Below are 22170 nucleotides of genomic sequence, written 5' to 3' on the forward strand. Positions count from 1 at the left end.
CACGAGGGAGCTCTGGAGGCTGCTTGGCCTCAGCTCGGCCCTGCCCGCACTCAACACGGCGGCCTCAGTCACCGCCGGCCTCCTGCCCTTAGCAAAGATGGCGCCCGCCACAGCTGCTCGCCGCCCGGGGCCCGCTGCCCGAATCAAATATGGCGACGCGCGGCTTCACTGCCGGCGGCGTCTGCCCGGCTCCAAGATGGCGCGCGGTCACGTGACGGGGGTGTGGGCCGCGTCCCGGCGGAAGCGTGAGGGACCGAGCAGGGAACGGCGGCTGGCGGCGGCGGGAGCGGGGCTGGCGCCGCCGGAGCAGACGTGCCGCAGGCCGGGGGACACGGCTGTCACCACGGAGTCCGCCAGCGCCAACACCGCGGCGGCCACCGCCGCTTCGCGGGCCGCGGGCGCCGGGGACCAGGCAACCTCGCTGCCCCCGCCCAGGATGCAGCGCAGGAAGGTGAGCACGGCCGGGAAACGGGGGAAGCGGCCGGCGGGGAGATCGGCGAGCTCGGGCCGCTGCTTTTAACCCTTCCCCAGCCCCTCCGTTCCCTCTCCATGCTCCAAAACAGGGGGAAAAATAGCGGCCTTGAGCCCCCAACGCCCACCCCCCGAGCTCTCTGATTGGCTCGAGCACAAGAAGGCTCCGCGCTGATTTGCCGCTCGGCCTGTCACTCATCACCCCAACGGCTCCCTTTTCCCCTCCCCCGCGCCCGCAGCAGGGCCCGCCCCTTGCCGTTTTCGATTGGCCACGCGCTTGGAAAGCCTGCGGCCTATTGGACGGGTCTCCACGCCGGCCTGGTCGCTTATTGGCTGACGCTGCTGTCCATCCTCGCCCCCAACGGTCACCTCCCCGCGCGAGCCTCGTTCCTCCCTTCCCCCATGGCGCCGCGGCCCCCCCCCCGTTTGGCGTTGCCGTGGGAGCAAGCCTCGCTCTGATTTGCCAGCCTTCGCCGTCAATCACGCTCGGCGGGGCGCGCCTTTTTGCTCCTCGAGCTGCCATTGGTGGGTTTACCTCGGGTCCCGCCCACGCGCGCTGTGATTGGCTGGGGCCGGCGCGGCTCCGCTGGGTGCAAAACAAAGCGGCGCGGGGGCCGCGCTCCCGCCACCGGCGCTCCCTCATGGCGGCCGCGCCTCCCCCGCTCCCCTCACGGCCGCCGCCATCGCCGCCCCCTCACCGCCCTGCCCGCACGGGGGTCCCGCAGCCGCCCCCCGGCCCCGGCCGGCGCCTGTGCCACCCCCGCTGTCCCCTCGCCGTGCTACCCTTAAACCGCACCTGGGAATTTATCACGAACCTGGAGTGAGGGGGGGGAACAAAAATAAAGCTTGTAGGTTGAAGTGTGGCGTGTTTAATAATGAGAGATGAAGTAAAATGCTGTAATAGGGTTAAATATCCGCGATAACAGGAAGGGAGAGGAGGAAATAAATCAGTTGGTGACCGGTGCCAGATCCCTTTCCCACATCCAGATTGCTCCACTCACTCTGGGATTAATTCCCGATAATTCCTCCAGTTTTTGTTCTGGGAACGACACATCGTGGTGGGGAACGTCCCTTTGGCCACTCGGAATCACCTGTCCCGGTTTCTTTTTTGGAAATGCTTCACTGGCACAAAAAAAAAGGGAAAAAAAAAGAATCCCTGGCTCGGGACAAACCACAGAGGTCACGGTCCCAGCTGGAGTGCCCGGGAGGGCATGGAGAATATGAAACACCCCATTTTTGTGGGTTTTTAACAATAAATGTACACCGTTTGGCTGGGTGCCGTTGCAGAGGAACGCGGGCAGCAGCTCGGACGGGACGGAGGACTCGGATTTCTCCACGGACCCCGAGCACACGGACAGCTCCGAGAGCGACGGCACGTCCCGGAGATCGGCCCGCGTCACCCGCTCCTCGGCCAGGCTCAGCCAGAGCTCCCAGGGTGAGGGATCGGCCCCTGAAACCGGGAAAGGTTTCTCCTTAAACCGGGAAAGGTTTCTCCTTAAACCGGGAAAGGCTTCTCCTTAAACCGGGAAAGGTTTCTCCTTAAACCGGGAAAGGTTTCTCCTTAAACTGGGAAAGGTTTCTCCTTAAACTGGGAAAGGTTTCTCCTTAAACCGGGAAAGGTTTCTCCTTAAACCGGGAAAGGTTTCTCCTTAAACCGGGAAAGGTTTCTCCTTAAACCGGGAAAGGTTTCTCCTTAAACCGGGAAAGGTTTCTCCTTAAACCGGGAAAGGTTTCTCCTTAAACCGGGAAAGGTTTCTCCTTAAACTGGGAAAAACTCTTCCTTACACCGGAGTAAACTTCTCCTTAAACCAGGGAGAGCTCTTCCTTAAACTGGGAAAGGCTTCTCCTTAAACCAGGGAAAGCTCTTCTGTAAACTGGGAAAAACTTCTCCTTAAACCGGGAAAGGTTTCTCCTTAAACCGGGAAAGGTTTCTCCTTAAACCAGGAAAGGTTTCTCTTTAAACCAGGGAAAACTGCTCCTTAAACTGAGAAAAACTCCTTCTTAAAATGGGAAAGGCTTCTCCTTACACCGGAGAAAACTTCTCCTTAAACCAGGGAGAGCTCTTCCTTAAACTGGGAAAGGCTTGTCTTTAACCAGGGAAAAGTTCTTCCTTAAACTGGGAAAAACTCCTCCTTAAACTGGGAAAGGCTTCTCTTTAAACCAGGGAAAACTCCTCCTTAAACCAAGGAAAAGCTTCTCCCCAAACTGGGAAAGGCTCCTCCAGCCCCACACTCAGAATGCCAGCAGCAGCCCCACGGCAGAAGCCGTCAATCCCACTGTTCCCAGGGGTTATGGGCTCTTATCTAAATCCTGGTGGCTCTTATCTGAGCCGAGGGCTCTTCACTTCTCTGAACCAGAGCTGGCTGCTAATTATGGCTTCATTAACTTGTTAAACCTGGAGGAAGCTGCTGCTGCTGCTCCAGATTGCTCCAAGTGTCCTGAGATTGTTATCAGGCAGAGTCAGAGCCACCCTCTGGGTGCTGTGGTGTCACTGCAGTGTCCCCGTGGTGTCCCCATGGTCCCTGTGGGTGCTGTGGTGTAACTGTGGTGACCCCATGGTGTCACTGGGTGTCCCCATGGTCCCTGTGGTGTCACTGCAGTGACCCTGTGGTTCCTGTGGTGTCCCCATGGTGTCTCTGCAGTATCTCTGTGGTGTAACTGTGGTGTCCCCACGGTTCCTGAGGTGTCCCTGCGGTTCCTGTGGTGTCCCCACGGTTCCTGTGGTGTCCCCGTGGTGTCCCTGTACTGTAACTGCAGTGTCCCCATGGTTCCTCTGGTGTCCCCATGGTTCCAGTGGTGACCCTGTGGTTCCTGTGGGGTCCCCCTGGTGTCCCTCCAGTGTCCCTGTGATGTCCTCCTGGTCCCTGTGGTGTCCCCCCAGTGTAACTGCAGTGTCTCCATGGTTCCTGGGGTATCTCTGTGGTGTCACCACGGCTCTTGCGGTGTCCCCGTGGCTGTCCCCATGCCCCCATTGGCTGTCCCCGTGCCCTGCCCGGTGTCACATTGTGTCCCCCCTGGCTGTCCCCATGCTCCCCCTGGCTGTCCCCATGTCCCCATTGGCTATCCCCATGCCCTCTCCGGTGTGACATGGTGTCCCCCCGCTGTGTCACACTGTGTCCCCCCGGCTGTCCCCATGCCCTCCCCGGTGTCACACTGTGTCCCCCCCGGTGTGACATGGTGTCCCCCCTGGCTGTCCCCATGCCCTCCCTGGTGTGACACTGTGTCCCCCCAGCTGTCCCCGTGCCCCCCGCTGTGTCACACTGTGTCCCCCCAGCTGTCCCCGTGCTGTGCCCAGTGTCACATTGTGTCCCCCTCTGGCTGTCCCCATGCTCCCCCTGGCTGTCCCTGTGCCTTGCCTGGTGTCACATTGTGTCCCCCCGCCTGTCCCCATGCCCTCCCTGGCTGTCCCCATGCCTTCTCCGGTGTGACACGGTGTCCCCCCAGGTTGTCCCCCTGCCCCCTGTGGCTGTCCCCATGTCCCCCCCAGCTGTCCCCATGCCCTGCCCAGTGTGACACTGTGTCCCCCCCGGCTGTCCCCGTGCCCTGCCCGGTGTCACACTGTGTCCCCGCGGTGTGACACGATGTCCCCCCCCAGCTGTCCCCATGCCCCCTCGATGTCACACGGTGTCCCCGCGGTGTGACACGGTGTCCCCTGTGGCAGACTCCAGCCCTGTGCGCGGTGCCCCGGCGCTGGGGCCCGAGGAGCCCGTGTACTCCACGCGGAGGGTGACCCGCAGCCAGCAGCAGCCCGCCCCCGTCACCCCCAAAAAATACCCCCTGAGGCAGACCCGCTCCTCGGGCTCCGAGACCGAGCACGCCGTGGACTTCTCCGACAGGGGTACGGGGGCTGGGGACAGGGGGATTTGGGACAGGGGGATGGGGGGTTTGGGGACAGGGGGACAGGGGTACGGGGTTTGGGGACAGGGGTACGGGGTTTGGGGACAGGGGGACGGGGTTTGGGACAGGGGGACGGGGGGTTTGGGGACAGGGGTACGGGGGCTGGGGACAGGGGTACGGGGGCTGGGGACAGGGGGACAGAGGCTTTGGGACAGGGGTACGGGGTTTGGAGACAGGGGGACGGGGGGTTTGGGGACAGGGGGATGGGGGGTTTGGGACAGGGGGACGGGGGGTTTGGGGACAGGGGGACAGGGGGTTGGGGGACAGGGCGTTTGGGACAGGGGTACGGGGTTTGGGGACAGGGATACGGGGGGTTTGGGACAGGGGTACGGGGGGCTAGGGACAGGGATACAGGGGGTTTGGGGACAAGGGTACGGGGGCTGGGGACAGGGGGACTGGGTTTGGGACAGGGGGTTTGGGACAGGGGGTTTGGGGACAGGGGGACGGGGGTTTGGGACAGGGGGACGGGGGGTTTGGGGACAGGGGGATTTGGGACAGGGGGACGGGGTTTGGGGACAGGGGGACGGGGGGTTTGGGACAGGGGGATGGGGGGTTTGGGGACAGGGGGACAGGGGGTTTGGGGACAGGGGTACATTGATTTTGGGGACAGGGGGACGGGGAGTTTGGGGACGGGGGTACATTGATTTTGGGGACGGGGGTACATTGATTTTGGGGACGGGGGTACAGAAGGTTTGGGGCAGGGGTACATTGATTTTGGGGACAGAAGTATGGGGGATTTTTGGGACAGATGTACAGGGGTTTTTGGGACAGAGGTGGAATTTTTGGGACAGGGGTATGGGGGGTTTTGGGAATGGGGTACATTGATTTTTGGGACAGAGATACATTGAGTTTTGGGACAGGGGTATGGGGGTTTTTGGGACAGAAGTACAGGAGATTTGTGACAGAGGTACATAGATTTTTGGGACAGGGGTACGCGGTGTTTTGTGACAGAGGTACGAGGATTTCACAGGAGCATTTTTAGAGCCAGAGGCACAGGGCTTTGTTTCAGTGCACCCCTGAGCTGCCTGGGGACACTGTCCCCTCATCCCTGTCCCCTCCGCCCCGCAGACACCAAAACCACTGCGGAGCAGGACGAGTCCCCTCCCCGCACTCCCACGGGCAACGCGCCCTCCTCCGAGTCCGACATCGACATCTCCAGCCCCAACGTGTCCCACGACGAGAGCGTGGCCAAGGACATGTCCCTCAAGGACTCCGGCAGTGACCTGTCCCACCGGCCCAAGCGCCGCCGCTTCCACGAGAGCTACAACTTCAACATGAAGTGTCCCACTCCGGGCTGCAACTCCCTGGGTGAGCATAGCTCCGGCAGTCCCCGGGATCTTTTCCCAGTTTTCTCCCATCGTGGTTTGGTGGAGGAATGGTCGTTTTTGTTTTAATAACGGAAAAATATCGGTTTGTGGAGGGATTTTCCTCCCGTCGGGGTTTGGTGGAGGAATGGTCGTTTGCATTTTAATAACAGGAAGATAATGGTTCGTGGAGGGGTTTTTCTGCTGCTCCTGGAGGTGATTTCTGGTGTAGGGGTGACAGGGGAGCAGGCAGACACAGGTGGGCACAGCTGGGGGAGGAAAAGGTTTGTGGGCAGGGAACTGGTGGGTTTTTGTGCCAGAAACAGGATTTCAGTCCCAAATTATCGCGTTCCCATCCCTGGCTGCTTTGGCTTAGCATCAAATAAAGATTTCCCTTCCTTGTTAAACCTCCTCCTCTCCCCATCAGTGACCTGTGAGGGATCTGCTCACCTGGGAGGCTTTTGCCACCTCTTTGGGATCATTTGTCACAAGGTTTGTTGTGTTGCTGACCCTTTGCAGGACACCTGACCGGGAAGCACGAGCGTCACTTCTCCATCTCGGGGTGTCCCCTCTACCACAACCTCTCAGCAGACGAGTGCAAGGTGAACCTAAACCTTTTTTTTTTTTGTACCTTCTGATTTGGGTTTTTTTTTTTTTTCACCTCCTCCTTTGGGGGTTTTTTCAGGGCAAAATGCTGAGTTTTGTGAGCAGAAAGCAGCTCACAGGTGTGTGTGGCTGTGACACGTTTGTGTGGCTGTGACACGGTTGTGTGGCTGTGACACGGTTGTGTGGCACACCTGGGCGTTCCAGCACTCACCTGGGAGGGAAGGGGGGGACAGGAGGTGGCTGAGGGGTGACAGGAGGTGACAGGAGGTGGCTGAGGGATGACAGGAGGTGGCTGAGAAGTGCCAGGAGGTGGCAGGAGGTGACAGGAGGTGACAGGCAGTGGCAGGAGGTGGCTGAGGGGTGCCGGGAGGTGACAGGAGGTGGCAGGAGGTGGCTGAGGGGTGACAGGAGGTGACTGAGGGGTGACAAGAGGTGACAGGAGGTGGCTGAGGGGTGGCAGGAGGCGGCTGAGGGGTGGCAGGAGGCGGCTGAGAGGTGGCAGGAGGTGACAGGAGGTGGTTGAGGGGTGCCAAGAGGTGACAGGAGGTGGCTGAGGAGTGGCAGGAGGTGGCAGGAGGAGGCAGGAGGTGGCTGAGAGGTGCCAGGAGGTGACAGGACGTGGCTGAGGGGTGCCAGGAGGTGGCTGAGGAGTGGCAGGAGGTGGCAGAAGGTGGCAGGAGGTGGCTGCAGCCCTGACAGGGGAATTGTGGCCTCCAGGTGCGAGCTCAGAGCCGGGACAAGCAGATTGAGGAGCGGATGTTGGCCCACAGGCAGGATGACAACAACAGGCACGCCACCAGGCACCAGGTGAGCGGGGACACCTCAGTTTAGGGGACACCTCAACTCCCTTCTGCACACCCTGAGGAGCTGCTGGGACACTCCTGTCCCCGCCCAGCTGCCATTCCAGCAGGGGAATGAATCCCCCGTGTCCCTCCAGCGAGGCTGGAGCAGCAGGGCCGTGCTCTCAGCACCATCCTTTCCCTGTGTTTGGACGTGCAGCACCGGGCAATTCCTGCAGAATGACATTTCCCAGTCCCTGAGTCACTGGGAGCTGTCCCCAGCATTCCAGGAGGAGCTCAGCCTGTCCCGTGGTGGGAAGGAAATGTCCTGCTTTGCATTCCTGCCCTGTGATTAGCCCAAAGCCCGTGGAATCCTGGCAGCCAGGGTGGGGATCCCTTGGGCTGGGCAGTGCAGGGGGATGTTTGGAGGGGCTGGAAACCTCTCCAGCTCTCACCCTGGGGTTTCTTCCAGGCCCCCACAGAGAGGCAGCTGAGGTACAAAGAGAAGGTGGCTGAGCTCAGGAAGAAGAGGAACTCGGGGCTCAGCAAGGAGCAGAAGGAGAAATACATGGTAAAAGCAGGGATTTTATCTTTTAGCCTTTCATTTCCCCCGCCCTAAGGATGGAATCTCTGCTGCCAGAATTCCAGTCAGCACTGAGCCCCTCCCAGCCCTTCCCAGCTGGAAAAGCTGCATGATCCAGGAGCTCAGCAGCCCAAACTGGTGTCCTTTGGTTTCCCAGGAGCACAGGCAGACCTATGGCAACACCAGGGAGCCTCTCCTGGAGAACCTGACCAGCGAGTACGACCTGGAGCTGTTCCGCAGGGCTCAGGCCCGCGCCTCCGAGGACCTGGTGAGGTCACTGTGGGCCTGGGGGATGAGTGCCAGCTGTCCCAGTGTCCCCCTGCTGTCCTGTGCTGTCCCCTCGGTGTCCCTGTGCTGTTATCTGGGGGTTTAAATTCACTGGGACCATTGAAGGAGCTGCAGCAGGAGTGGCAGACACACGTGAAGGTGGGCTCTGGGCAGTTTTATCTCCCAGGCTCAGCCCCTCTGGGGTTTGTGGGGGCAGGGGGCAGCAGAACTCTCTCTGGAGGACCCTCAGGGCTCCCTGGAAGGTGTGTGTGACCCTCGGGGTGCCCCCTGATGGATTTCATCAGCTGGAGCTGAGCTCTGCCCTCAGGAACGTGGGGTGACATTCCAGGGCTGCTGCCAGGGGACAATGACAGCTTTTGGCTGCCCTGCTGAGGGCTGGTGACAACAAAAGCCACCTTGGCCGTGGCTGAGTTCACAGCCTGGTGATGCCAGAGCTGCTGAGGAGCTTCCCAAAGCCACATCCCATCGCAGACAGGGATCAAAGGTGCTTTGATGCTGTCCTGGGACAGTCGGGGCTCCTGGGGCAGCGCCTTGGGCTGTGTCACGGAGCCACAGAGCCACCTGGGCTGGAAAAGCCCTCTGACATCACCTGCCACCACCACCTTGTCACCAAATGCCACGTCCAGGGACGGTGACACTGCCCTGGGCAGCTCCTTCCAGTTCCCAATCCATCTTTCTGGGAAGAAATTCCTAAATAAAAGAAATTCCTCGTGGCGTGCAGCCTAAACCTGCCCTGGCACAGCCCGTGTCACAGAGATCCCACCCTTTCCCCAGAGTAAACTCCCTGAGCTGCTCCTCACAGCACTTGTCTCCTGTCCCTGTGGGTCAGGGAGCTGTAGGGATTTAACAAAATTAATGAATTTAGAGGGCTCAGAACACATTTCCTGCAGGAAAACAAATCCCCATCCTCCTCCAGCTGCAGGAGCTCAGGACTCCTGGACAGCTGACTGATAAGATTCATGAGAAACTATTTATTGGTTACATGAAGCTGTTTTAATGCATTTTAAAACTACTGGGGTTTTTTTAATGCTTTTTGAAACTACTGTTAATGAGATTTTTTTTTAATTACTGTTAATGAGTTTGCTTGGCTGGTGCCTCTATCTTGTCCCCACATTTGGCATTCACCTTTCAGGAAATGGGATTGGTTACAGGAAATATCATTTCTCCTTGGCTTTCCTTTCTCTGGTTCTGGCACTCTTGGCATTCTGTTTCTCAGATTTTTTTTATTTTAGAGCTGTTTGTGTGTTAGTAACTTTGATGAGTTCCAGAAGGTTCTGATGAGAGCAGCCAAAGACACTTTGGTGTCACTGTGGGACACGAAGGAAAAATGAGAGACTCAAATATTTCAGGAGGCAAAGAGCACAGAGAAAAGGCTTTTATTGATAACTCTTACACCTTTTATAAGGTGTTCCCACACAGATTGAACAAGATTGATAAATAGGAGTGACCCCTCTCTGATCCCATGGGTTAAACCAGAGAAACACCAAAACCCCACCTGGAGAAGGATTGTTCTGAGAGAGGAGAGTTGTTTGCTCAGATTGTTTTGAGGAGAAACTTTCCTGAGATAATTTTTTTTTTCCTTGGGGTAAAAAAGCAGCAGGATAAAATCCCTCAGCCCCAGAAACATCAGACCTGTTGTGTTGATTTGTGTTGTGTTGATTTTTTGTCAGCCTCCTGATGTTCACATTCTTGCCCTGAAGTTCCAGAGGGGCTTTCAGTGAACAGTGTTTTGGAAACTGTGTGTTCCTCCTGGAGGAGGGACAACTGATGGACTCGTAGATCAAACTGTGGGGTCAGAAAGGTGTCACCCTCGCGGCCCAACCCCTGATCAAACTCCAAAAATTATATAAACCCAAGAGAAATAAACTGTTGTTGCAAGAGGACAGCCAAGGAGGACACTGACCCGTCAGGCTGAGAGTGAGACAAAGAAAAAACTTGATTTTTAGATTTTTCAGGGTTTAAATAGAGTTTGAGCAGCGATCAGAAGACCCCTCAGACCCCAGCACTCCACCCATTTGTCCTTCCCTTTAGAACAAACGCAGTCACAAAACACCAGCGTTTGTTTTTGGTCCAAGCCTAAGGAAACTCACAACCAGGAGGCTGAAAAATCAAACCAACAAACCGCCTCTCTTTGGGTTTTTTTTTCCCCTCTCACAATCCAGCAGGCTGGAGCCTGTTATGGCCTGCCCAAACACATCGCTGAATTCGATATTTTGGATATTTTGGCCGATATCGAACTGGATGATTTTGAGACGGCTGCTTTTCACACGGCTGCTTTTCAAACGGCTGGTTTTTAGACGGCTGCTTTTTAAATAGCTGCTTTTTAAACGGCTGTTCTTCAAACGGCTGCTTTTGCAAACGGCTGCTTTTTAAATGGCTGGGTTTTAGACGACTGCTTTTCAAAAGGCTGGTTTTTAAACGCTGCTTTTCAAACGGCTGCTTTTCAAATAGCTGATTTTTAGACGGCTGCTTTTTAAATAGCTGCTTTTTAAACGGCTGCTTTTGCAAACGGCTGCTTTTTAAATGGCTGGGTTTTAGACGGCTGCTTTTCAAACAGCTGCTTTTCAAATAGCTGATTTTCAAACGGCTGTTTTTGAGACAAAGCAGCCGGTTTTCAAACAGCTGCTTTGGCTGATGCTGTGCTGGTTTTCAAACAGCCGCTTTGGCTGATGCTGTGCTGGTTTTCAAACAGCCGCTTTGGCTGATGCTGTGCTGGTTTTCAAACAGCTGTTTTGGCTGATGCTGTGCTGCTTTTCAAACAGCTGTTTTGGCTGATGCTGTGCTCCCCCCGCGCAGGAGAAGCTGAGGCTGCAGGGGCAGATCACCGAGGGCAGTAACATGATCAAGACCATCGCCTTCGGCCGCTATGAGCTGGACACGTGGTACCACTCGCCCTACCCCGAGGAGTACGCGCGCCTCGGCCGCCTCTACATGTGCGAGTTCTGCCTCAAGTACATGAAGAGCCAGACCATCCTGCGCAGGCACATGGTCAGGGGAGGGCTGCCGTGGGGCTGGGGAGGGGTCAGGACTGATGGAAATGCTGATCTGGGGCTGGGGAAGGGTCAGGGGAGTGCTCCTGTGGGGCTGGGGAGGGTCAGGGCTCGGGGGAATGCTGTTCTGGGGCTGGGGAGGGGTCAGGGCTCAGGGGAGGGCTGTTATGGGGCTGGGGAAGGGTCAGGGGAGGGCTGCCGTGGGGCTGGGGAGGGTCAGGGCTCAGGGGAATGCTGTTCTGGGGCTGGGGAGGGGTCAGGGCTCAGGGGAGGGCTGTTATGGGGCTGGGGAAGGGTCAGGGGAGGGCTGCCGTGGGGCTGGGGAGGGTCAGGGCTCAGGGGAGGGCTGATATGGGGCTGGGGAAGGGTCTGTGCTGATGGGAATGCTGATCTGGGGCTGGATAAGGGTCAAGGGAGTGCTCCTGTGGGGCTGGGGAGGGTCAGGGCCCAGGGGAATGCTGTTATGGGGCTGGGGAGGGGTCTGTGCTGATGGGAATTCTGTTATGGGGCTGGGGAAGGGTCAGGGGAGTGCTCCTGTGGGGCTGGGAAGGGTCAGTCACAATGGGAATGCTGCCGTGGGGCTGGGGAGGGATCAGTGCCAATGGGAATTCTGTTCTGGGGCTGGGGAAGGGTCTGTGCTGATGGGAATGGTTTTATGGGGTGGGGAAGGGTCAGTCCCCATGGGAATTCTGTTATGGGGCTGGGGCTGGGTCAGTCCCCATGGGAATGCTGTTGGAGCACTAGGCAGGGCTCATTCCTGCTGGGAATTCTGTTCTGACACCAGGGAAAGGCTCATTCCCACTGGGAATCCTGCTCTGGGAACACAGGACTCATTCCCAGTGTGACCACAGGACCCATTCCCAGTGGGAATCCTGCTGTGGGACCACAGGACCCATTCCCAGTGTGACCAGGGGATCCATTCCCAGTGGGAATCCTATCTGTCACCACGGGATCTATTCCCAGTGGGACCAGGGAAAGGCTCATTCCTAGTGGGAATCCTGCTGTGGGACCATGAGACCCATTCCCACTGGGACCACAGGACCCATTCCCAGTGTGACCAGGGGACCCATTCCCAGTGGGAATCCTACTCTGTCACCATGGGATCTATTCCCAGTGTGACCAGGGGACCCATTCCCAGTGGGAATCCTGCTCTGGGACCACAGGACCCATTCCCAGTGGGAATCCTGCTGGGGGACCACAGGACCCATTCCCAGTGGGAATCCTGCCGTGGCGCTGGGTGCCCGGCCAGGCTCACCCCCTCAGGGGGCTGTCAGGCAGCCTGTCTGTCTCTGGGGGAGGCCAGGCTGCGTGTCCCTGTCCCCAGGGCAGGTGACAGCCCCTCGGTGTGTCCCTGCCACAGGCCAAGTGCGTGTGGAAGCACCCGCCGGGGGACGAGATCTACCGCAAGGGCTCCATCTCTGTCTTCGAGGTGGACGGCAAGAAGAACAAGGTGAGGGGGCCCCTGGGGACACTGGGGACCCTGGGGACACTGGGGTGCTGCAGCTGGGCCATCCCTGGGCCTTTGGGACCTTTTTTCCCCTCTGTTGGAGCCGGGGTTGGCACACGGGAGCTGCGGCGCTCGATAAACTCAGATGTTTTATTGATCCTTTAGAAGTCACAATTGTGAGTTCTGGCTCACAGAGTGAGAGTGGCTCTGTCTTTAACTCTTCCCAAGGTTTTTTAGGCGTAAATCATCCAATTGTGAGATGACAGCTAAATTATTGTTACTTTTAACCCAATAACCGGCCGCCCGTGGTCACAATGTGGATTTTTTCTACCCAAATACCAAAAAAACCCACCCAGAGGCGTGAAGGAGAAGTGAAAAAGAAGGATTAAACTTCTGTCCTAAATCCTCCATCTTGTTTTATAGGTATTATTATATTTTAAACCATCAAACTCTGATATCACACCCTGGGATATCACAGACTTCTACCCAAATTTCAGTTTGGGGAGGTTTTTTATGGCCTCAGGTGAATGCAGAGTTTTCTGGGGAGTTTTCAGATGCCCAAATTCCCGGTGCCCAGGATTCCCAGCACATTCCTGCAGGATTCTGGGGCTGTTCCCTCTGTGTCACAGCAGAGCTGAGGGGCAGGATCCAGGCTCCTGCATTTCCATCCCCCTGGAATCCTTCTGGATCCCCCATCATTCCTCAGAGGAGTCAATTTTATTTTTTATTAAATAAAAAAAAAAATTATATTTTATAGAATTTATTTTCTTTTTAGTGAATTATATTTTATGTAATCATAATTTTATTTAATAATAATATTGCTATTTATTATTTTAACTTTAATAATTCATATAATTATATTTTTATATAATTATATTTTATGTAATTATATTTTATTTTAACTTTTTTATATAATTATATTTTATCTTAACTTTATTTAATAATTTATATAATTATATTTTATATAATTATATTTTATATCATTCAATAAAAATAGAAATATTCAATTCTATAATTTTATTATTTTTTAATCCTTTCCCAGGTGCTTTTCCCCACCTTTGGGCATTGAAATCAACACCTCCACCTCTTTAATTTTTTAAATTTTTTTTTTTTTTAATTTTAAATTTTTCTGCTCAGATCTACTGCCAGAACCTGTGTCTGCTGGCAAAGCTTTTCCTGGACCACAAAACCCTTTATTACGACGTGGAGCCTTTCCTCTTCTACGTGATGACAGAGGCTGACAACACTGGCTGCCACCTCATCGGGTATTTCTCCAAGGTCAGTGGGAAACCCTCAGCACCTCACTGAAATGGCATTTACCCGTGGGCAGACCTTCTGCACTCTCAGCATTTGCTGCAGCAAAAATAATAATAATAATAATAAAAAAAAAAAAATCCAAAAAAACCCAACCAAACAAAAAAAACCCCCCAAAAAAATCCCCAAAGCGGCTCCAAAGAGGAAGGAAATTGGGGAAGGGGTGTGGAGAAAAGTACATTGAAGTACAAAAAAATACAGGAAAATACAAAATAATACATGAAAATACAAAATAATACATGAAAATACAAAATAATACATTAAAGTACAAAATAATACATTAAAGTACAAAATAATACATTAAAGTACAAAATAATACATTAAAATACATTAAAATACAAAAAATACTTGAAAATACAAAAAATACATTAAAGTACAAAAAATACAATTAAAATATAAAAAAATACAATTAAAATATGAAAAAATACATGAAAATACAAAAAATACATTAAAATACAAAATAATACATTAAAATACCAAAAAATACATTAAAATATAAAAAATACTTGAAAATACAAAAAAATACATTACAGTACAAAAAAATACATTAAAATACAAAAAAACTACATTAAAAAACCCATTAAAATACAAAATAATACATTGAAATAAAAAAATACATTAAAATACAAAATGATACATTAAAATACAAAATAATACATAAAAGTACAAAAAAGCAGCTCCATGGAATTGTTGCCAGGAAGCAGAGTGGTGTCTTCGTTAGGGAGAAAGAAATTGGGGAGGGATGTGAAAAAAAAAATTAATTAAAATAAATGCATTAAAATCCATTAAAATAAGTGCATTAAAATCCATTAAAATAAATGCATTAAAATAAACACAATAAACTGCATTAAAATAAATACATTAAAATCCATTGAAATAAATATTTGGGATACATTGAAATATTTGGGTTATTTTTTAAAAATCCATAATTTGAGGCTACATTAAAAGTATACATTAAAATCCATTAAAATAAATATTGGGGATACATTAAAGTATTTGGGTTATTTTAAAAACCCCATATTTTTAGGGATATATGAAACAAATGTACTGAAACAAATGCATTCAAATAAATACATTAAAATAAATATTGGGGATACGTTAAAGTATTTGAGTTATTTAAAAAAAAACCCCATATTTTTAGGGATATATGAAACAAATGCATTGAAACTAATGCACTGAAACAAATGCATTAAAATAAATACATTAAAATAAATATTTGGGATACATTAAAGTATTTGGGTTATTTAAAAAAAAACACCATATTTTTAGGGATATATGAAACAAATGCATTGAAACAAATATATTGAAATAAATGCATTGAAACAAATACATTCAAATAAATATTGGGGATAAAATCACCGTAGCAACATTCACCGCGATTTTTTTTTTTTTTTTAATAAAACAACTAAATGAATAAAAATCCTGAATTCTGCCCCTTTTTCCCCCCCTCTGCTCTTTATTCCAGGAGAAGAATTCCTTCCTGAACTACAACGTCTCCTGCATCCTGACCATGCCCCAGTACATGAGACAGGGCTACGGCAAAATGCTCATCGACTTCAGTGAGTGTGGGCAGGGAAAATCCCCCCAGGAAACTTCCCCTGGCTGCTGCACCTTTCCTCCTCGTCCCTGAGCAGTGCAAATCAAGTTTTAAAGGGTTTTTTTAAATCTTTTTGTAGGTTATTTGCTGTCTAAAGTAGAGGAGAAAGTGGGGTCCCCGGAACGTCCCCTTTCGGACCTGGGGCTCATCAGCTACAGGAGCTACTGGAAGGAGGTTCTGCTGAGATACCTGCACAACTTCCAGGGCAAGGAGATCTCCATCAAAGGTGAGGGGGGAGTTTGGGCTCAGACAGGGGGTCACGGGGGGCTTGGGGCTGGTTTGGGGGGTTTGGGGGCTGGTTTAGGGGCTCTGATCCAGGCTGTGATTGCAGAGATCAGCCAGGAGACCCCTGTGGGTCAGCCAGGAGATCCCTGGGGGAGCTTTGGGGCTGTTTTAGGGGTTTTGGGGCTGTTTTAGGGGCTCTGAGTGGGCTGTGGTTGCAGAGATCAGCCAGGACACCGCTGGGGGGTTTGGGGGTCTCTCAGGGGCTCTGGGTGGGCTCTGAGTGGGCTCTGATCCAGGCTGTGGTTACAGAGATCAGCCAGGAGACCCCTGGGGGAGCTTTGGGGCTGTTTTAGGGGCTTTGGGGCTGTTTTAGGGGCTTTGGGGCTGGTTTAGGGGCTTTGGGGCTGGTTTAGGGGGTTTGGGGCTGTTTTAGGGGCTTTGGGGCTGTTTTAGGGGCTCTGGGTGGGCTCTGAGTGGGCTGTGATTGCAGAGATCAGCCAGGAGACCCCTGGGGGGTTTGGGGGTGTCTCAGGGGCTCTGGGTGGGCTCTGGGTGGGCTCTGATCCAGGCTGTGGTTGCAGAGATCAGCCAGGAGACCCCTGGGTGGCTTTGGGGGGTCTCTCAGGGGCTCTGGGTGGGTTCTGGGTGGGTTCTGGGTGGGCTCTGGGTGGGCTCTGAGTGGGCTGTGGTTGCAGAGATCAGCCAGGAGACCGCCGTGAACCCCGTGGACATCGTCAGCACGCTGCAGGCCCTGCAGATGCTCAAGTACTGGAAGGGCAAACACCTGGTCCTCAAGAGACAGGTGAGTCTGGGGGATCTGCTTCCTCCTCCTCCTCCTCCTCCTCGCTGCCATCAGGGCTCCCGTGGCTCCCCCACTGAAACTGGAGCTGAGAATTCCCACCCCAGACCCTGCAGGACACCATGTCCTTTTCCCTGTCCCTCCTTTTCCCTGTCCCTCCTTTTCCCTGTCCCTCCTTTTCCCTGTCCCTCCTTTTCCCTGTCCTTTCCTTTTCCCTGTCCCTCCTTTTCCCTGTCCCTCCTTTTCCCTGTCCCTCCTTTTCCCCTGTCCCTCCTTTTCCCTGTCCTTTTCCTTTCCCTGTCCTTTTCCTTTCCCTGTCCTTTTCCTTTCCCTGTCCTTTTCCTTTCCCTGTCCTTTTCCTTTCCCTGTCCTTTTCCTTTCCCTGTCCTTTTCCTTTCCCTGTCCTTTTCCTTTCCCTGTCCTTTTCCTTTCCCTGTCCTTTTCCTTTCCCTGTCCTTTCCTTTCTTTTCCCCGTTCCCTTTTCCCCGTTCCCTTTTCCCTGTTCCCTTTTCCCCGTCCCTTTTCCCTGTCCCTTCCTTTTCCCTGTCCTTTTCCCTGTCCCTTGGAGGCACCCATGGCTGATCCTCCCTGCCCTCTGTGCTGCTGCCCAGGGCTGGATCCCCTGGGATCCCCCCGGGATCCCCCCAGATCCCCCGGGATCCCCCCAGATCCCCCGGGATCCCCCCAGATCCCCCGGGATCCCCCCAGATCCCCCAGGATCCCCCCAGATCCCCCGGGATCCCCTGACCTCCCGTGCCCTCCCCAGGACCTGATCGACGAGTGGATCGCCAAGGAGGCCAAGAGATCCAACAGCAACAAGACCATGGACCCCAGCTGCCTCAAGTGGACCCCTCCCAAGGGCACCTAAGTGTCCCCCCCGTGTCCCCAGCCGTGTCCCCAAGGGCGGGTCACCCCCTGGCCTGGCCCCGTGTCCCCCCACAGTTCTGAGGAACTCGGATGTTTTCGGCCTCAGTGAGGCCGCCAGGACTGGAATTGTCTGGGAGCTCCAGGGAGCCGAGGAGCTCTGCTGGCTGGGCGTGTCCCTGTCCCTGCTGTCCCTCTCTGTCCCTCTCTGTCCCTCTGTGCCTCCTGCAGCTTTCCCCTGAGTGTCCTGGCTCCTGGACGAGGCTGGAAAAGCTTCTCCGAGGGCGGCTTCCACGGCTCCTGTGCCCTTCCCTGTCTGAACTAGCTTTAGTGGGATCATCTCCCCTCCGTGCCAGCGGCTTTCCCTGGCATCCAGCAGATCCTCACCTGGTTCCTGTTGTTGTGCAGCCAGAGCTGCACCTCCTGCACCCCGGGGAGTCCCCCCACAGCTGGAAGCACCTCTGGATTGGAGTCCCCGTTTTTTTTTTTTTTTCCCGGTGTGTATCTCGTGGAATTGCTGAGTTCCCTGTACATAAACCACCTGCTGATGTATTCCCCTGGAGGTGTGTGGGGTTTGGTTTTTTATTCCTTCAGAACACCGTTCCTGGAATTGCAGGTCCCTCGGTATTGGAGATTTTTGGGGTTTTTTTTCACCCCTCCAAAGGCTGAAGGAATCCAGAGTTTGGCCTTTTCCAAAGAGCCACAGGGACTCCACAGGGGCTGAAATTCCTGAAGGGAATGGGGGCTGAAATTCCCAAAAGGAATAAAGGAACAGGGGCTGAAATTCCCGAAGGGAACAGGAAATTCCCAAAGGGAGAAGAGGCTGAAATTCCCAAAGGGAGCAGGGGCTGATGTTCCCAAAGGGAACAAAGGGACAGGGGCTGAAGTTCCCAAAGGCAGCAGGGGAAATTCCCAAAGGGAGCAGGGGCTGAAATTCCCGAAGGGAACAAAGGAACAGGGGCTGAAATTCCCAAAGGAAACGGGCTGAAATTCCCAAAAGGAGCCGGGGCTGATGTCCCCAAAAGGAACAAAGGAACAGGGGCTGAAATTCCCAAAGGAAATGGGCTGAAATTCCCAAAGGGAACAAAGGAACAGGGGCTGAAATTCCCAAAAGGAGCCGGGGCTGATGATCCCAAAGGGAACTAAGGAACAGGGGCTGATGTTCCCAAAGGGAACAGGAAAAGCAGCAGGGGGTTCAGTCCATGCAGTGACTTGAGCTGCTGCTGCTGTGATCCTCCATCGGTGGGGACAGTCCCTGGCCCCCCTCGCTGTCCCAATCCCATGGAAAGAGCTGGAACAGCCTCTCCGTGCCGCTGCCGGGCCGAGGGAGAGCAGATCCTATTTCTGGGCTCTTTCCCTGTAATTATCTCAGCCTTTCCTGCCCTCCCCAGCCCGGCCCACGCCGCCCCAAAACCACCAGAGGTGCAGGAAAGAAATAAAAAAAAAACACCCAAAAAACCCACAAAGCGGGAGGCAGGAGAAGGAAAAGAAAACATCCCCAGGAAACCACAGCTCCCGGCGGCTCCTGTGGCTTGTCCTCGGCCCCCGGGAGCTGCCAAAGTGACCTGACACCTCCCTGCAGTGTCCCGGGGCTGGAATGTCCCTTGGGATGGAGGGAGGTCAGATCCCAGCCCCTGCCCTGGGCAGGATTCCTACCCCAGGGTATCCCAAACCCATCCTCGGACCCCTCCGGGGATGGAACTTCCACATTTCCTCTCCAAAACCCATTCCAGCCCCTCATCACCGTCCCGGGAGCTGGAATGTCCCTGCCTTTGGGATGGAGGTTAAATCCCAGCCATTCCCAGCCCCTGCCCTGGGCAGGATTCCTACCCCAGGGTGTCCCAAACCCCGTCCTTGGACCCCTCCGGGGATGGAATTTCCACATTTCCTCTCCAAAACCCATTCCAGCCCCTCATCGCCTCCTGCTCTTCCCAGTTCTCCCAGTTTGGACACTCCTGGGATTCCCTTTTCCTGACCTGAGCAGGGAATTGGGACTTTCTCCTGCCTCTGGAGCCTGAGCCTGGAGCTGGATCCCAGAAAAAAATAAATAAAAGGGGGGATTTGGGGCAATTCCAGCGAATTCCTCACGAGCCGAACTCCCCCGTGGAAATGTCAGAGAGGGGAAAAAGTTAAGAATTCCTTCCCGAGGTTTTCCAGGGCCCGGATCTCCGGGAAGGGCAGCAGAGGGTGCTGCTTCCCCGGGCAAAGAACTCCCGGCAGCTCGGGGCTGGGCCTGGGAATTTATCCCGGGTTTCTGGGCACAAAAAGAGGGATTTGGGGGAGAGGGGAAATTCCTGGGCTGCTCTGGGGTGTTTGAGCCGTTCCCAGATGTGGAGGATCACCGGAGGATCACCGGGAGATCCCAGCCTGGGCTGGGCTGGGAGCAGCTCCGGGCCCTCTCCCCTGTCCCGGGATGATCCCGGTGAATCCCGGCAGGTCCAGAACATTCCATGGGCTGTGTGCTCCTGGTTCCCCTTCCCTGGGGGAGCCCCGACCTTCCCACCCTGCTCCTGCTCCTGCTCCTGCCCCTGCTCCTGATCCTGCCCCTGCTCCTGCTTCCAGGGGATTCCTCCTCGGCTGCTCCCGGGGCTGGGAATGGGAATGGGCATGGGAATGGGATGGGAATGAGATCGGGATGGGCTGGGAATTGTGTGGATAACGCACCCATAGCTGGAGTTTAGCTCAGCTCAGGGACTCTTTTTTCCCTTTTTTTCCCTTTTTTTTTTCCCTTTTTTTCCCTTTATTTCCCTTTTTCTCCCCTTTTTCCCCCTTTTTTCCCCCTTTTTTCCCCCTTTTTTCCCCCTTTTTTTCCCTTTTTCCCCCCCTTTTTTCCCCTTTTTCCTCCCCTATTTTTCCCTTTTTCCCCCTATTTTTGTGTCTCCTCTGCCGGTGAGGAGGTTCCCAAAAGATCCCAAACTGGGATCCCAAACACCATCCCACGGTGCCGGGATCATCCAGGGAAGGTTTTCCCTGCACAGAGCCCCCAGAAGTGTCCGGGCACTGGGAGAGCACTGGGTGAGCACTGGGAGAGCACTGGGATGGCACTGGGATGGCACTGGGAGGGCACTGGGAGGGCACTGGGAGGGCACTGGGTGGGCACTGGGTGGGCACTGGGTGGGCACTGGGAGAGCACTGGGATGGCACTGGGATGGCACTGGGAGAGCACTGGGATGGCACTGGGATGGCACTGGGAGGGCACTGGGAGAGCACTGGGAGGGCACTGGGAGAGCACTGGGTGGGCACTGGGAGGGCACTGGGTGGGCACTGGGTGGGCACTGGGTGGGCACTGGGATGGCACTGGGAGGGCACTGGGAGGGCACTGGGTGGGCACTGGGAGGGCACTGGGTGGGCACTGGGTGAGCACTGGGATGGCACTGGGATGGCACTGGGAGGGCACTGGGTGGGCACTGGGAGGGCAGTGGGTGGGCAGTGGGTGGGCACTGGGTGGGCACTGGGAGGGCACTGGGAGAGCACTGGGAGGGCACTGGGTGGGCACTGGGTGGGCACTGGGTGGGCACTGGGTGGGCACTGGGAGGGCACTGGGAGGGCACTGGGAGAGCACTGGGAGGGCACTGGGTGGGCACTGGGAGGGCACTGGGATGGCACTGGGAGGGCACTGGGATGGCACTGGGAGGGCACTGGGAGAGCACTGGGTGGGCACTGGGAGGGCACTGGGTGGGCACTGGGAGAGCACTGGGTGAGCACAGGGAGGGCACTGGGTGGGCACTGGGTGGGCACTGGGAGGGCACTGGGAGGGCACTGGGTGAGCACTGGGTGGGCACTGGGTGGGCACTGGGAGGGCACTGGGAGGGCACTGGGTGAGCACTGGGTGAGCACAGGGAGGGCACTGGGTGGGCACTGGGTGGGCACTGGGAGGGCACTGGGTGGGCACTGGGAGGGCACTGGGTGGGCACTGGGTGGGCACTGGGTGAGCACTGGGTGGGCACTGGGAGGGCACTGGGGGAGCACTGGGAGGGCACTGGGTGGGCACTGGGAGGGCACTGGGAGGGCACTGGGTGGGCACTGGGAGGGCACCGGGTGGGCACTGGGATGGCACTGGGATGGCACTGGGTGGGCACTGGGTGGGCACTGGGTGGGCACTGGGGGAGCACTGGGGTCCCCCGGGGGAACCCCACCCACGGATCCCGTGGAGCAGGAAGTTTTCCCGGTGATTCACCGGGAGCTGCTGCTGCTCCCTGTGAGTCACCCAGGGATTGGATGGATCCAGGGATTGGATGGATCCAGGGATTGGATGGATCCAGGGATGGAGGGATGGAGGATCCAGGGATGGAAGATCCAGGGAGGGACTGGATGGATGAATCCATGGATGGAGGTTCTAGGGAGGGATGGATCCAGGGATGGAGGATCCAGGGATGGAGGGATGGATCCAGGGATTGGATGGATCCAGGGATGGAGGGATGGATCCAGGGATTGGATGGATCCAGGGATGGAGGATCCAGGATGGAAGATCCAGGGAGGGACTGGATGGATGAATCCATGGATGGAGGATCCAGGGAGGGATGGATCCGGGGGGGATTGGATGGATGAATCCATGGATGGATGGATGGATGGAGGATATGTGGAGGGTTGGATCCAGGGATGGAGGATCCAGGGATGGAGAATCCAGAGATGGAGGATCCAGGGATAGATGTCACTGCAAAACACGAAAGACTCCAAATATCTCAGAAGGCAAAGAGCACAGAGAAAAGGTTTTTATTCTTACTTTTATAAGGCATTTCCACAGAGATTTAACACGATTGGTGAATAGGAACGACCCCTCTCTGAGCCCATGGGTTAAACCAGAGAAACGCCAAAAACAGCAGCTGGACAAAAAAAAAAAAAAAAAATCTTTTCGAAAAGAATAGTTGTTTCCGCAGATGGTTTTGAGGAAAAACTCTCTGGAGAAGTTTTCCCTTGAGGAAAAGGAGAAGTGCAGGTGGCAGCAGGCTGAAACCTCTGAGGCCCACAGAGGGATGGATCCACTGATGGATGGAATCCTCATCCCA

General features: G+C 54.8%; 1 protein-coding gene across 3 annotated transcripts; it reads left to right on the forward strand.

The window, feature by feature from the left end:
- The first annotated feature begins 185 nt into the window (after positions 1-185).
- Positions 186-17724, forward strand: KAT7 (lysine acetyltransferase 7). Of its 3 annotated transcripts, XM_066340441.1 has the most exons (15): positions 189-451; positions 1759-1906; positions 4133-4309; positions 5437-5676; positions 6192-6274; positions 6996-7085; positions 7530-7628; positions 7798-7908; positions 10725-10916; positions 12279-12368; positions 13503-13643; positions 15145-15238; positions 15356-15502; positions 16197-16303; positions 17067-17724. In XM_066340441.1, the coding sequence occupies exons 1-15, from the start codon at positions 197-199 to the stop codon at positions 17166-17168; spliced, it is 2076 nt and encodes a 691-aa protein (XP_066196538.1). In that variant the 5' UTR covers positions 189-196; the 3' UTR covers positions 17169-17724. The 3 variants fall into 3 exon arrangements, with proteins under 3 accessions (XP_066196540.1, XP_066196539.1, XP_066196538.1); XM_066340442.1 differs by lacking the exon at positions 7530-7628 and having other exon boundaries at positions 187-451; XM_066340443.1 differs by lacking the exons at positions 7530-7628; positions 7798-7908 and having other exon boundaries at positions 186-451.
- Positions 17725-22170: the final 4446 nt, after the last annotated feature.

The sequence above is a fragment of the Sylvia atricapilla genome, unplaced genomic scaffold, assembly GCF_009819655.1.
Source record: "Sylvia atricapilla isolate bSylAtr1 unplaced genomic scaffold, bSylAtr1.pri scaffold_85_arrow_ctg1, whole genome shotgun sequence".
In the NCBI taxonomy this organism is placed as follows: Eukaryota; Metazoa; Chordata; class Aves; order Passeriformes; family Sylviidae; genus Sylvia; species Sylvia atricapilla.